General features: G+C 42.8%; 1 protein-coding gene across 1 annotated transcript in view; it reads right to left on the bottom strand.

Annotated features, from left to right (window-relative positions):
• The window catches only part of TRPC3 (transient receptor potential cation channel subfamily C member 3), a 34,380-nt gene extending 18,449 nt beyond the window's left edge, over nucleotides 1-15,931 (bottom strand). Inside the window, exons 1-3 of the mRNA XM_088527678.1 lie at nucleotides 15,603-15,931; nucleotides 5,498-6,269; nucleotides 264-449 (exon numbers count right to left, since the gene is read on the bottom strand). Of these exons, the coding sequence (XP_088383804.1) occupies nucleotides 264-449; nucleotides 5,498-6,269; nucleotides 15,603-15,829 (1,185 nt within the window). The 5' untranslated portion in view covers nucleotides 15,830-15,931. The remainder of the gene's footprint in view (nucleotides 1-263; nucleotides 450-5,497; nucleotides 6,270-15,602) is intronic.
• Between the last annotated feature and the right edge of the window lie 242 nt (nucleotides 15,932-16,173).

The following is a 16,173-nucleotide window of genomic DNA, read 5'->3' as shown; positions in this document are numbered from 1 at the left end:
AAGATAACAAAAACAAAACTTTGCTAGCACAGCTGATTTATGTCATTAAAAATCAGTTATCAATTCCCAGATACAGTACGTTGATTAAAGAGAACTCCTTCGCTGGAGCACCCTTCTGCCTGCTTCTACCCTGCAAAAATCCTGGTTACATGCTCTACATCTTACTAACACAACCAACAACCACTTATAACACATGTGGAATAATGAAATGACACTATGCTCATATATCACACCGTCTCCAAGTACTGGCTTGGAAGAGTTACCTTTTTGACCTCATACTTAATGGCCAATTTCACGCGACTGAGTGATGCTCTGTGTCTCTGTGCCTCAACGGGTTCCGAATTCAGATCCCCATTTAAAATGGCCTCCACTTCTTCCGAGTCTCGGCAGAGATCCAGGACACCAACCACAAAGTCCTTGCACTGCATAGAGAGCTTGCGATAGTCATTCTAGAGCAGAAGAGAAACGGCCCATAAGGAATGTGCTTAAGAATCAATAGCAAGGGGGGTAAGAAAAAAAAATGTTAAATCACTAAAAAATAACAGTTTTGAGTTTTACAAAATATGTCAAGTTATGAATGTATCAGACATTACAATCTTTTTGTATGGCAGAATCATTTCTTGGTTGTTATAGGATTTTTTTTGCTGCCCACCTAAGCAGAACAGCAAAAGCTTTGAGTGGCGGTGCTAACTAATGAAATAATGCTTACAGGATTGCCTCCTGGGCTACGAATATAATTTATTTTCTTTCTACAATTCTGAAATAGCATTTTTACCCTCATTTATACAGTATTCATTTTCCCACCTTATTTCCCCCCTGCTTCCCACCATTAATTAAAGTGGCTTTACATGTAACCCTAAGTTAGAAAGTTACTGCAGAGAATAACTGCAGCAGGAAATTAGGCACTTGGGTGCCCTCCTCCTATTGAGATTCTTTTCCAAACCTAATCTGAATTGGGAAGTGTATTTCTGTGATGTCAACTAATTTTAAAAATGGTTAAAAATTGTTTCCTATTATGGACTTCAAACAAGGTTTCCCAGGATTGGGTAGACAATCTCAGTTGCTCCCTCCTCCAACTCCAGGATAATTAGGCACTGCAGAAACTTCAATTTCCTTGTAGTAAAGCATCTCTTCCTGTGCCCTCCCCTGCTGTCTCCTCCTTCCACTTTGCACAACAGCATTAGCCATTTCCAGATTTATGGCATGTTGATTTTACCTGTGAAATCTCAGTATATTACACAGGAAGAGCAACTGCTTTTGCCGATCTTCAGTCTTTCTTCTCTCTCCTCACAGCACCCTCCAGCACTTGACACTTTTGGACCACCCTTAGTTACGCTGACATGTAGCGACCCTGCTTGTATGTCTATCCAACTGCTGTGCCTCAGATATTGAGGCAGCACAAAGGAAAGTCACTCTTTGTTTTAGTATTAATTCTACCTGTACTGTACCGAAAAGAGACATCTCATTAACTTTTAACAAAGTTCAGTTTTGCCAATTTTGAGCTTTTCAAGGTCCTCATGGAACATCATAGTTCAAATTTTGCTTTTGCATGAATATACCTTACAAGAGTTGAAAGTGACTATGTGAGCCTGACTCAGACTTTGAAACCTACACTAGGAAAACTCATTAGACTTCTCTGTCTAGGTGTTTATTTTATTTATTTGAAAAATCCAATTGCTTCATAAGCTAAACAGCCAAATTTGGCCCACACTGTAACCATGGGAGCCAATCCTCAAGCCATCTTCTACTCCTTGGTAAGCTGATGTTTTTACAATTGCTGTGCTGGCAGCAGAAGACACATCCTGTGGTCTTTCCTGCCCGCCCCCCACCCCAGCTCTTATCCTGAGAAGCTACTGAGATCAAATGAAGCCCAAATCTCTCACCTCTTCTCTGTTCTACACAAGGCCACCCAACTCCCTCCTGGAGCACCCAAACGGAGTTTGACTTCCTGCTACATCCAATGCAAATTGCCCATTCCCTAAGGTGAAACTGCCCTGCAGGGGAAGGCCGAACAAAGAGCAAGGTACTTCCAGACCTGCTTAGATCAGAGTGCTCCTCGGCCATTCTTCCTGAGAACCCAGGGGCTCTGGTTGCCCGACTAGCATAATGCATCTTCAGTTACTTCACTGCTTAACTTAAGCTAACTTAGCTGGCTTTAATAGCTATATCTTAAATGACATCTCTCCAAATATACTGGTTACAGACATCTTTCTAATGCCAGAAATATCCACGAAAAGAAGAACACAGACTGATATCAGAGATGACACCTCTATCTAATGCACAGCTGCTCATGAGTGGCACCACAGGCCTGGGCCTCACCAGCACTTTCAGAGGACTCTGGCACACATCAATTGTCAGATCTCAGTCTGTCCAGACCTGCATATTCCATTTATACTCATAACACAAAAGATTACATTATGAGTTTAAACAAATTATTACAAAGGAGGTATTAGCCTGTGCATGAACAGTAAAGTGTATGAACAAAAATTCAAAGCAAAGACTTTTATCCCTGTGATAAATTATTTTAAAAAAATTTATAAAGAGAAATTTACAAAGAGAAATTACATCTACTCAAAATGCATATACCTACTTCCTGTTATACAACAGTGATTTCCATAAGCACCGCAGTTGAAGACTGGGACTATGCACTGCATAACTAACATAACTAATTCACACATAGGCAAGCTGACTATTAAACAGCCCTTCTGAAACTGTGTGTGTAGCCAGTTTGCATATATGACTAAGAAGAGTATATGCACATTGGGCATACAGTTGCATTAATGATCTTGGAACTTAGCCCTGTCCTTTAGAAAACTGGTCCTAAATGTAGTTCAAGCTTGAACACTGTTAGTTCAGCTGAGATAACACTATGCAAATTTACTTGGAACTGTGACAAATTCTGCCTTTAGATGCACGTCCACATCTCCCGTCGCTTTGGGTGGGAGCTTTCAGTAGAGCCAAGAGGAGGGATTTGTCCTGTACACAGTGGGACTGCGCTCCCTTTGGTCTTGCTATGACAGACTGGACGTCAGACATGATGTCAAGCAGTGCAGTTCCCTCTGCGGGAATGGAGCTTGCTCATGTCACAACTGCAGCAGGCTAGAACTGCTATCCACAGACTGGCGCAAGGGTTTTTAGCTACCCTGCCTTTTCTTGGAGGGGTGAGGGAGTATTTCTACTCCAAAGGAAAGCTTCATCTGCTGTTGTGATTGCTGGAAATTCTTCTGTCACATGGCAATTATGTTTTCAAAGGTCTCAGGGAGGACAGCAAATATCAATTAGCCTTAGTAACCTACAGCAACTGCAGCAGCCAGGGTCTGATAAAATAGAGAAAAAAAATAATACAAAACTCTGAATATTTGTAGTTCAAAGTGTTTTCTGGTGCTACTGGCATTGCAAAATACTCCAGTTGCACTCTCCAGCTGTGGCAATGAACACCATTTTACACTAGAAAAATATGCAGTTCCAGACTCTGCCTCCCCAGCCTGTCTCTGAAGTATAAAGCAGTCTATTTCAGAGGTCTGAAACCACTTCAGAAAGCCAAGTGACAGTAGAAAGCTGCACCACAACTTTCTCTACCATAATAGTTAGAAAGATGTGGAAGAAGGATTTCACGAAGGAGCCAGAAATTTGGAAAAGTAAGAAATAAGATGATTGAAATCGTCTTTAGGGCTCCATTTTCCCCACCGATTTTTACCCATTTTCAGTTTTTACCTACAGAGGTCTTGTATCAAAAAAAAAAAAAAAAAAAAAAAAAAAAAAAAAAAAAAAAGATTCACTGGTTTGATTCCCTCATGCTTACTTTTGAGAGAAAAAGTCACTGTAATTAAGAATAAGGTTTTTAATGCTGACATGGATCCGACTGCCATGAATGAATGTTCTAAGTTTTTTACCCAGATCTCTAATTTACCTCTGCAATCTCCAATTTGCACATGGACATCAGAATTTGCCTCTAAATCAGAAGTGAAAGAAGCTGGACTTGGTACATGCCAAAGAGCCAAAGTTCAACTTAACAAGCGTGCATCAGGAAACTTTGGCTTCAGATTTTCGTAAACAGGTTAATCCCTTATTTATTCTCTGTGAGGAAACCACACAGAAGTATTTTTTGTGCTCCTCTTCCACATCCCTATGTGTACTGCAGCGAGCAGGCTCTGGAAGTGCTGTGCACCACAGTTTACCATGGACAATGAGAAAAAATCTCAAACAGGCAGGTACATTTTGAACTTGCATCAATGTCGGCAAGAACTCAGAAGGGTTTTCTGTAAGACACAGAAGAGAGGCTGCTTGCTTCCTCCTAGATCCACCTCGCCAGCTGCCCACCCAGCACCTCATTTAACATTCACACTGCTGGCAGCTCTACCCACCTGCCCCAGCCCTCACAGAACATACAGATTTCTTGTCAGATGGGCAGTTCCAGCCCTTTCTGGGCTCATTAGGCGTTCATACTAAAAGAATCCCTTGCCTGTTTTCCTCCCCCCTGCTTTGTTCATTCCCTCTTGGCCACAGCAAGGGCAGCCAACCATAGATGCTACAGGGAAATAGGCGGCTCTCCTACGAGGCTGGAAAGAACACACAGAGCATCTGCTTATGGTAAAGTTCACTTTATTTGGTTCTGCCTATTTGTCTCTAGGTTGTTGTGTCCTTCTCAAGAAGCCACTCTGTTTGTAGCACTTGCTGTCACCTGGAAAGATTAATGCATCTTTGCCTCTCTCAGATCATTTACGAAGATATTAATTACACAAGTGGTACCCAGCACCCTGCAGGACCACATTAAATTTTTTGTTACAACTATATTCAGTGCTATTAATATCACAACTCACTGTGCACAGACTGTCATACCCCAAGCTAAGCTTTACTTATTATAAGCTGTTGTCCTAATTAATTGAATCATTAGTTATCTGATGGAGAAGCTGAAATACATGGAAAAAGGCAAGGCATTGACATACCGAACCAGACAACTGGGAAACAGTATAGTAGAGACTGCATCTGTAAACAGTTTAACAGCTAGCTCTGATCAAGTGACATTTCAGAAGGTGCATTAAGGAAAAGCTTTCTGTATTGCTAACAATTTGGTGACATTATTTGTAATAAGAATGAATAAAAACGGGAATAAGGTCAATGCTATTGTATGCTCAAGAAAACCATAATGTTTTTGCTTTCTAAGCTTATATTACTGAGCATTTGTAACTAAAAACAGCTTTTCATCTGTTATAGCAAAGTTGTTTTCCATCCGTTACAAGGTTATTAGAATTCACATTGTCCCTTTTTCCATGCATAGTAGGGGAAAAAGCTCTTTCATTCCATTAAAAACTGCTTTTTAATGGCTTATATATTGAGAATTCAAAATCAAGGGCAAAAAAAAGATACAATCAATAAATTGGAAACATTTGCAATTGGAAAAAAAAGTAAAAACCTAGGAAATAATTATAATAACCTTCGATGCTTGAAAAGTAACATCAACATTAAAACAGTAACAGAAATACAAAAACACCATTACCTTGAATTCTTTTTCAATGTTGGCCAACTTGGCAAGCTCATTGCTGAGTTCCAGAGCAGTGAGCACAGGATCTTCGCTGGAGAGGGACAGGTAGGCAGGACTAGCGAGTCCTTTGTAAGCGTTTATTCGGGACCGAGAGTGACTGAAAGAATCATGCTTTTGCTTCTCCGTGCAGTCGTTACATTTGCAGAAATAATCATGAGGTCTTTCTATCCTTGCTCCTTTCATCAACAGCATGTGCACAACTTCGTATTTCTGGCAGTGGGCAGCTAAAATAATGGGAGTGATATCTGGAGAAAAGCGAGTACCGTCTTCGTCATAAGAATAAAAATCATCATCCTGGAGCTCTTGCTCACAAGGGCTCAGTGTCAGTCGCTTATTTGCTGAAAACCCAGGATGATTCAAAATTGCTTCCACTATCCTGATGTAGCCCTTGCTGATTGCAAGCAGCAGGGCATCTCCAATCCGTGCCAAGTTCTCTTTTTTTAACAGAAGTTCTGTCACTTCCAAATGTTCGTTCCCTACAGCAAGCTGCAAGGCGTTTTGGCCCATGTAGTCAACACAGTTGACATTCAGTGTTTTTGACTCCTCTAGCATTTTGCGCACCACAGGGATGTTCCCATACTCTGCTGCATCTAGGAAGCGCTCCTCTTCAGCAGTGAGACTCGTGCCCCTGTTGTTGAACATGAATGCCGGGCCTCGGATAGCCTGTCGCCTTCCCTTCTCCCTCATCATAGTCATACGTCTCAGGGATGGACTTCCTTCAATGTACCTAGAAAAAACAAGGTAATAGAATTGCACAGTGTTGATTATGAGTAAGTCCCACCTCCCTTGGGGCTGTAAAAATTGACAATCTACTGATTTTGTCCTGTATCATTTGCCCATTTAATGACTAGGATAATTCTCTATTGTCATCTTCTGTCTTCACATTAGACACTAAAGGACCTTGGAAGTTCAGTTCCACAGACCATTTCTGTTTCATTAGTACAGTCAAGATTTTTTTCTTCTTAATATAAGAAGTCATCCGTCTTCAGAAATACCTCCCAGGCCACTAACATATACATACACACACACATATGTATATATAGACACAGATCTACCTATATACTTACACACATGTATTTAAACTGAAAACACCTGCTATTCTGAAGTGGAGTGTCAACAGTTATTAATACTATTCACCAGAGGAGATGATGGTTTAAGGAAGACAATATTCATGCTTATCATACCAAAATTAGCATTAATAGAAACAAAGCTTTGCTTTCTGATGCCCTGCAGAGTAGTACATAGTACAGTAGTCCAATCTCCTGACCTCTGACGTTTACTGCTAGATGTGTTAATCAAATCTGGCAGAAATTATTGGCCAGTTAATTTGGCAAAATTATAAGTTTTTGAAAACAGCACTTCATACATGCTGAGCAGACTGCATGGATACTAGCAGCTGAACTGTTCCATTTCCAGATACTAGGCATGATCGAGTCTAGATTGGGAACAGCACTTAGTCCAAATGAAGTTTTGTAATGCTATGGGCTATGTTGGTCCTGCTTCTGATATGTCTACCATTTGAGAAGCTGAAAGGACAGTTGAAACAACCCCCCTCCGCCCCAAACATGCACCAATCCTGTAACATGGTCAGAAAAGAAGAAAGTCAGAGGAATGAATGAGTAGGGAGGGTAGGCTGCACTGGGGAGAAATCTGGGTACAGTAAAGGGAGATGGTTTAGAAAAAGAAATTGAGAATCAGCTTGGAAACTGGTGAACTCCCAGAAAAGTTCATTGCAAAAGCAGAATGAGGGGAAAAAAGAAAAGGAAGCGAGGAAGGGAAAGCACAGGCAAGGTCACTGAGAGACCACAGAAACCAGAATTCTGAGCCAGAGAAGTTGCAGACTGAGAACAGTGAGGAACAAACAAGACCAACCAGAACAAGAAAAACACAGATCAGATGCTGAGCTAGAACTAACCAGGTAATAAGAACAGAGAGGGGAAAGGAGATTTGAAGGAGTGAGACAAGGAGTTGCAAGGAAACTGCAGCTAGGACCAGAGGCTGAAGAACAGACACTGCCTGACTAGAGGAACCAGCCAGCCTGGCTGGGTCTGACACATCAGATAGATGCAACCAGGCCGAAGTCGCACAGCTGGGGGACAAACAGATGCCAGATGCCTACCAGAGAATAGGGCAGAGGCTTGGAAAGGTGCTCAGGATCCCATAATCAAAGCTGATTCAGCTGTCAGCAAAGAAATGTGAAACCCAGCAGCAAGCTCCCATTCCTTTCTAGTCTGGATCAATACCAAGGAAGGTGGCATGAGCTGCTATCAGTTAATCCATTAACTCGAGAGATAGAGATCACTTGAATCAATTTGATGGACAGAGAGCACCATGCTGCTGATAAACATCATCCGAGTTAATGGAAGAGTGTGCTTTGAATATATATGACCCTATACATAGGTGACACAGTCTGAAACAAAGAGGTTCTATATGTCAAACTTGGGCCTTCAAGGCTCATCATCTAGACGACAAAGAAAAACCGTCTCCCATTTTACAGTAGTGCTGTGAAAATGAATTCATCCACCTCAGTGAAAAAATTCCAATATAATGGTAAACAGCAACTTGGAAAGTTTGAAGAGGAAATGACTACTTCCAGCTTCAGTGCATAGGCTAAGTAATATATGCTAAATGGATGCACGTCCACATAATGAACATTAAGGAAAAAAGAAAATACTAAAAAGTTGTTTTTTAAGCAAATCCTATCAGTATGTAAAAAGAAGTGAAATGAAAGGAAAATGACACATGCACATAAAAACTAGACGTTCAAGAGGACACAGTAGAAGCTACATAAGCAACTTTAATAGTGGCATATCCCAATTCCAGTAAGTTCAGCTCTGCAACCTGAATAACCTTCTCTTGAACACATTCTTTCCCCTCTTCTGTGTGTTTTTTTTTCCAACAGTGAGCTTATCTATATTACCTCTGCACAAAATATGCCTGTTGACATCACTGGCTTTCTCTATATGCGGTCCTGGCAGCTGTAATGGTTTTTGTTGTGCATAACTAATGCCATTCAGGTTGTAAGAATGTGTCTGGCCTTCCAGCTATCCACATCAGTTATAATAAATTTAACAAAACATAAAATCTTAATCACTTTATCAAAGCTCCCGGCATCATAAAAGCTAGGCCATGCTCCGAACGTTTCCGTTAACGTGAATGGGCAGTCTCGTTGCAGGCCAAGGGTGAAACTGTAATGCTCGTTACCAAGGGCAGGACCCTCCTGGGATGAAAACATTTGACCTTAGTTAAATTTACAACTGCAAGCCGATCTGGATTGCCAGAAATTACCTGTGTAGCATAAGCTATACTAATGACTATTTACTTTTGGAAATAGTATCAAAACTGCTTTGCCAAATAAGCTAGATCCATTCTTATTCACTCCTGACCCATTTTCCTTACGGCTACGAAAAAGGCTGCATCACAGAGAGGATTTGTAACCGTGTTAAACACAGAATTGATTTAGTATCTGAAGCTCAGTCCTATTTAATATTACAGATTCCTCCAATATAAAGATTTGAGCCCAGCACATGTAGTGAACAGTCACCACATGCTACTACCATATCCCCTTGGGAAATCACAGTAGGACCAGAAATACATTATTTCCATATTATTTCCATTGTTATATTTTACACAAGATCTTATCGTCTGCTATGCTGTTACATATCTAGTCTTCTTCCAGATCTTAAAAAAAAAAAAAAAAAAAAAAACAGCCAGCTATGGAAATGTAGCTCTTGACCTTAATCATGTAGTTAGAAAAAAAAAACTTTAAGTATATTAAAACAAGTAAAAAGACAGAAAAGATTAACTTATGTTGACTTCTTGATTTCAGAAGATTCTAAAGTGACCCTGAATCTCACTAATCTTTTGTGAAATATATAACACCATATTTTCCCCAAAATATGCAGTGTAATTTTTCAATACAATTTGAAATATCACACTTTATTTTCTGTTTTATCTATCATTTTTTCAAGATCTCCTCTCCCTGGCTCCGGTGACTCATCTGACTGCTATAAAATAAATGCATCTTTCCAAAGGTGTTGCGCGGGAATATCTTCCCAAAAAGGAAGATCTCCTTAGCTATAAATCTTGTGACAGAGAAGATATATTTCAAGTGACTGCAATCTCTTGTCAAATTAAGAAGAAAGTTGTTTGTTATTTTATTGACTAAAATATCGTCAAGGCCTTCTGAAAAAGAGCTAGAGATATTGTACAGCAGCACCCAGCCAGCAGATTGCCACATTCGTTCACACACCCCCATTGTGTTTTTCCTTCCTGTTCCCTCGGCAAATTCAGACCTCCTGGATGCTAGGGAAGCATTCCTATTCCATTGTCCCATTCTTCCAAGAGTCACACTTTTAAGCCATCCCAAAAAGTCAAGAAAATGGTTTGAGTGGTTAAGATTTTAGTTTTAACTTTTAGAGCATTTTCAACACACTAGTATTCAGTATTTACTAGCTGAAGTAATCAAAACACAAGAGTCTCAGGACACATCTCCAGATATCATTACATTGACTTACAAGCATGAAAAATAGATCTGAACATGTATGAATTACTTGTGCTCCAGTTCTTGGACACTTTAAAGTCTACATTCTCAACCTCTCCTCTGTAAGAGGCTGATAACTTACTGGCAGGAGAGATGGAAATTGTCCTGCCCTTCTTCCCACCTGTGGAAAGAGGAAAGAAGTGGAAAATAGTGGAAAGAGGAAAGAAGATTTAGAATCTCTAGAGCTCATGGATAAAAATTCACATGAACATCACATGAAGAAAAACATCCAATTACCAGGTGTTGATGCTCAAACAGGGATGCACTGCAACATTAAGTGAAGTCTGGCTCTAGTAAACAGGTTGAGTAGATAAACTCTTCAGCATGGTGTAGGAAGGGACGAAGCACAGAACCCAGTCCCCCCGCTGACATGGGGCAGCAGCAGAGCCCCTCTATTTGCCCATGACTGTTTGTATTCCCCACAGCACATGAAGTGGCCTAGGCATGTACAAAACCTCCAGCCCCAGTCTGCTGCTCAGCATAAGCAGGAGGGGTGGAATTGGGGAAGAGCATCCACATTAGCCGGAGTACTCCAGTTCCACAACATCCTAGCACATTCACTTGGCCATCAATATGTACCGGTTAAGTATATGGAGGACCTGAGAGTTTCTCTGGCAAAAAGGGAGAACTACTGAAACCGCACAGCAACCTTCAAAATCACTACTTCAAAAGCACCTGTTAGCGATCACAATAAAACAAAATATGCTCCTAAGTTAGAAGTTTTACTTCCTTAGCTGTACTGCTACCATGACTCATTTGCCAGCTTCAGTCTAGTCCCATGCTCGCACTTTGACAAACTTTCAGGAACTTCACTAATACCCTAAGGAGCATAATTCACCTCAAGATGATTAACAAAGATGTGACAAGACCTTAAATCAGCTCATACCTGGTGGTATGGCTGTCCTATTTTTTCTTAAAAGCAAAGACACCCACAGAGACGCACAACCTTTAAAGACAAGTCTTCATAAGAACAGATTAGCAAGGAAAGATACTAACATTAAAAGGCAGAAGCTCTGACCTGCTGATGGACAAAAATGTGGCGTGCTCTGCTGCTGCCTGCCCCTTTCAACAAAACAGCTTCTTCACTATAAACAGGAGACACAAACAACACAGATAATCTGTTCACTGAAAGTACAATTAAAAACTGCTATTCACAGACGTGCCATACTCTCCTTGTTCACACCTATCACAGCCAGTGCAACACTGTTTAACTCCTGTTTTGTATATTATGCTTTTAGCACCAGTGCCAGGTTGTGGATGAAACCTCACACTTATATGGAAAAGTGTTTCTCCAATTTCATGGCATAATCCATGGCTGTGCCCTTCTTGAATAATATGAAACTAGGACAGCACATCTCTGCTTCTGGCTTGCACCAGGGCTCTTGCTATGACTCTTAAAGGGGGTATACGACCTTTCAAGGCTCTTACCAAATGAGAAACATTTTATTTAGGCAGCGACATGTGCCTCTGAACACCTAATTAATTCATTATATATCAGTTGGCACTGTCAGGCACCAAAACATATTCAACATTTCAACATTAAAATTATATTTCTATTTATCTTAAGTATTTTTGCCCAAGATCTTTCTCTGTTTATATCTATAATGAAAAAAATAAAAAATTGCATTTTTCATTATGCAATCAATAGTCACTTTGTCTATTGTGGTTTGCATTCGTAATATCTGTTATGACATTACAGTGCACTCCAGCATTGTCTGAACCCTGCAGCCTGTTCCTCATGTTGATTTTTCCCTTTGGACACAGAGTTACTTGTATATGGGATACTAGAAACTTTAGCAGCACAATAATTGCAAAAAAAAAATAGAGCAAATCTTATGATTCCTCTACTTCTACACTCATTTACTTCGATTCTAGATTTCTACTCCAAATTTCCATCCCTTTTGATGTTCAAACTTGTGGCAAAAAGGAGACGTAGTTGGCCTGACAATTGCTTGTGTTATGCCTTTTATTATCTCAGCCACAGCAGCTCCAAAGCTCTATAAACTTGTTTCAAAGTCTCATTGTGCAGACTGCATGGGAGGAGACGAGAAAAAAAAACAAAACAAACAAAAAAAACCCCACTTCCCCTGCCCCCAAAGTTTTCTAACATCTGTACAGAAGAATTGGCTGTTACTCTGCCTGAACTAATGTATGCAAGAAAAGATGGCATCAAGAATTTATAAGTTGTGTATCCTGCTGCTAAATCTCAGCACAATGTTGGCGATCTTGATTCTATTCTGACTCTGAAAACGGCCTGCAGTCCCACAGTTACAGAGATACCAGGCAAGTTTATCACTCTGAGTGATGTGCGCACACACACACGCACGCGCTTTTAAGAGCAACAGCACTGAAATCTGTGGCATGGGAGACACTGCACCTGCTGTACGTTCTGCCAAAAGTAACCTCCAAGGTGCCAGTTTTAAAAATCTACCAAATAATAATTGACTTGCTCCCAAAAGCAAGTGCTGAGACACGCACATAAATAGCAGCCCTGTGCTCCTGAGATTTCTTAAACTAAGGGATCTCAAGGCCATTTGCTCTGTTACCATCCCAGGAAAAGACTGTTGTACCACTTGAGGCAGCCGCTCAGGGCTCTGTGCAGGGCCTGGCAGGACTATCAGGCAGCCCCGCCAGCCTCACCACCACACCAAGGAAGACTTAGCTCTGCTCCACACCCTGCACCCACACCGGCCTTTGGCAGGTTTCTGTTTTTCCACCAGTAAAGTGCTGTCATGTTTATATGCCTGCACACCATACTTAAAAGGGGCTTACACATGTGCTCCACGCAATTTGGTAACCCCGCACCAAACCAAAGCATGTTCAATTAGAGCTTCCTTCTCACCACTGCAAACTATTGCCAGAAGAGGAAGGCTCATCCAGGTGAGCAGTAGAACATAAATCAGGGCAGCTGCAGGGCCTGACCCTGCTTTATACTCTCCCTCTGCTCTGAAATGACATAATCCATCATCCAAAATGCTCTCATGGCAGCTTGCAGAAGTTCTGGCTCACAACTTGGAAAGAACTGCAGGCAAAAATCAGCAAAAAGCACAATCCTTTCCCCCAAAAAACAGGCAGAGCTTTCTCTTAGTATTACTCTTCACTAACTCTGCATCAGAAAATGCCAATCATCTGAATTCTAGGAAAATAAAGTGACTGTATTTTGATGCGAGAACTGCGCATGTGCACACAAACCAAGGCAAACTGATCTCACTGGGAAAAAGACACAGGGCTACAGCAGGGAAGAATTTTAAAACCTTTTTTGCGCTCTGGCCTTCCCATGACTCAGAGAAATAAACTATCTTTTTCAAAGAGCCCCAGGAAATTAGGAATTCGATGCCTAGTAAACTTAACTTGTTTCCGTCCACATTTTCTCCCCAGGACATATGATACCTTTTGAAGCAGAAGTATCATATCCAGGCTGCAGTCTTAGTGGGAAGCTGAGGTTAATTACTTTTTCCAGCAATACTCAGCACAGGAGGGAGCCAACTGTATGTTGACAGGTACCCTGCATAGGTTACAGCTCTCAGAGTGAAGATACTTCAAATACCAACAAAATATAGCTCCCTGGGCATGCTACTTCACATCTCCTGCCTCTTTCCCCTTGCACTATTTGTGTGTACTTGATAGCTGGACCACACGTTTTTCAAGTCAAGGACTCTCACGCTCATTTAGTGCATGCTGAAGCATCAAGCGTGACAATCTGAGCACATTATTAGCAAACAGCTATTCGTATTTATGTCATTAACGGATGCTACAGATTTAACCCTTAGCACCATGCACACAAAATAACTTCAGTAGAAAAAGCTGGTGCTGTACCATAGATGACCAAGGGCACGTATTGGAGGAAGTGGCAGTTGTGGGTCTTCGGTTTCTATGCCCTTTCGTTTTCCCCTGCTCCTGTTACACTGATTAATGGAACCCAGTGGCAGCCCCGGGGACAGTCGGACAGTCGCTCCTTGCGATGACTGCTGTGACAAAGATTCCTGGCACAGGATCACAAGAATTATGTATCAGTTTGTAATGCCAAGAGAGGGAGTTCACTCCTGGTACAAATGCCTATAGCTGTGCAAGCTTGACTCCAATTTCAGTCCCTGTTGGCAAAACAATCATTTCTTAAAGAAAGGAATAGGTCTTAAAGAAAGGAATAGAAAAAGGGGTAGGAAAGGTCTAACAGTCCTATGGAGGCATCAAACTACAAGACATTCAGAAATGTAGTTCTCATGGGTTAAAATTTATCTGTGCAGGCTTCAGCTGACTGGAAGTTAAGCATCCAATTCTAAACCAATCCTCTAGGCTCTTTGCATGGTGACTGGGAAACAACAGGCACCTCCAGAAAGGCTCAGCTGACCTGTCCACTGCTATTTCCTCTCTCATCCCATTGATTACAGGGAGAGCCTGGAAAAGGCTTCAAGGCGACTTCAGTCAGCCAAAGACAAGTGAGATATTCTTTCCCTTGATGTCACAGTTGTTGAATACAGGATATTTCTGTAGAAATTCTGCATTGGGATGGTAGAAGGTGATAACCACAAATAAAAGTGGTTTCTAAGTGCTACCCTAATTATTTCTGTATTTGAGAGTTGCCTTTGGGGCAATTTTAATAAAGACTTTTTTTTTCTGTAAAGGCTGAATATGTTACCTTAAAGCTTAAAATAAAATGTTCACCATTTGGTAATTAAAATATTTAATTAAAATGTAAATATTGTCCTGAAAGTGTAATATACTCAAATGATCCTCAGAGAGAGGTCTCATTTAACTGCAGCATTATGAAAATGACCTAAAAAATTCACCTATCGTTGTAAGTAAAACTGAACGTATTTCTCTTGCAGCAACCCTAGCCAGCGTCAGGATTTTAAATGCGAATACTTGTCTTTAGAAACAAACTGAAACTTCTGAAGACACCTTGAATGGTAAACTGACAAGATACATTGCAAAAAACAGTGTTTTCCTGCACAGCTGTCCTAGATTTCTGCTGGGTGTCTGGCTTTATCAGAGTCTAGATTACTTAAAAGCTATAAAGGGGCTTCAGCACTGCCAGGACAAGTTGCTGTAGCCAGCTCTCCAAGCCTTCGATGAGCCTATAACAAGAATTATTTTCCCCTCAGCAACTACACCGGTAGTTCAGTGTAAAACACCCCAGAACACAGATACACACACGATACCAATGCAAACCCAACACGGCCCTTAGACCACTGAACGACTTACTCCTCCCATCTCTCCCTCAGTGACTTAATAAAGTTTCCTAAGTGATTGGTGGCGGGAAGGGATTTAAATCGCGTCATTTCTTTGAAGGAAAAAAGGGATCTAAAGCAAAAAAGAAGCCGCGGCAGGGCCAAGCCCGGGCCCTCGCCGAAGCGCCGGGGCTGCGCAGCGCGGACACCAGGGGGCGCCGCGGCAACGCTCCGCCCGCGAGGGCGCCCGCGGCCGTCCCGCGCCCCGCTCCTCCGCGGCCGCCGCTGCGGCGGCGCCTCCGCCGGCGAAGCTGCCGAGCCCTCGCGCCCCGGCCCCGGCCCGACTCACATGGTGCTGGCGAAGGGCGGCGGCGGCGGGTAGTAGCCGTAGGGCTCCCGCAGGGTCTTGACAGCTCTCAGCGGCGGCGGCGGCTCGAGCCCCCCATTGACGCCTCTCCAGCCGCGGCGCCGGCGCTGCTGCTCCTCTTCCTCGGCGCCTTCCTCCTCCTCCTGCTGCTGCTGCGGGGGGAAGGTCACTCGCCCCTGCTCCTTGCTCCGCCTGCTCTTGCTGGACATGGTGCGGCTCCCGGCGGGCGGCTCCCGGCCGGCCTCGCCCGGCACCGCGCGTGGCGGGGAAGGAAGAAGAAGCAGGAGGAGAGAAGCGCTGCCCGGCGGCGGCCGGAGGGGACGAGCCCCTCGCGGTACGAGCAGCGCTGCCGCTGCCTGCGGAGGCGCGGCGCCCTGCAGCCCCGCGGAGCGCCCGAGAGCGCGGCAGCCTCGCAGACACCGGGCTCCCGGCGGCGGCTCTGCCCCTCCGCTCCCGCGCTCATCCTCCCCCGCTAGGAGCGCATGGCCACCGCAGCCGAGGGGCGAGCGGCCGCCGAGCAGCCGTCATGTGGCGCGCCGGCCGCCGCGCCGCG

The sequence above is a fragment of the Tinamus guttatus genome, unplaced genomic scaffold, assembly GCF_059628265.1.
Source record: "Tinamus guttatus ecotype Peru unplaced genomic scaffold, ASM5962826v1 Tinamus_guttatus_pri_ptg000288l, whole genome shotgun sequence".
Taxonomy (NCBI): Eukaryota; Metazoa; Chordata; class Aves; order Tinamiformes; family Tinamidae; genus Tinamus; species Tinamus guttatus.
Note: the sequence above shows the minus strand (reverse complement) of the source record. Positions and strands in the feature narration are given on the sequence as shown.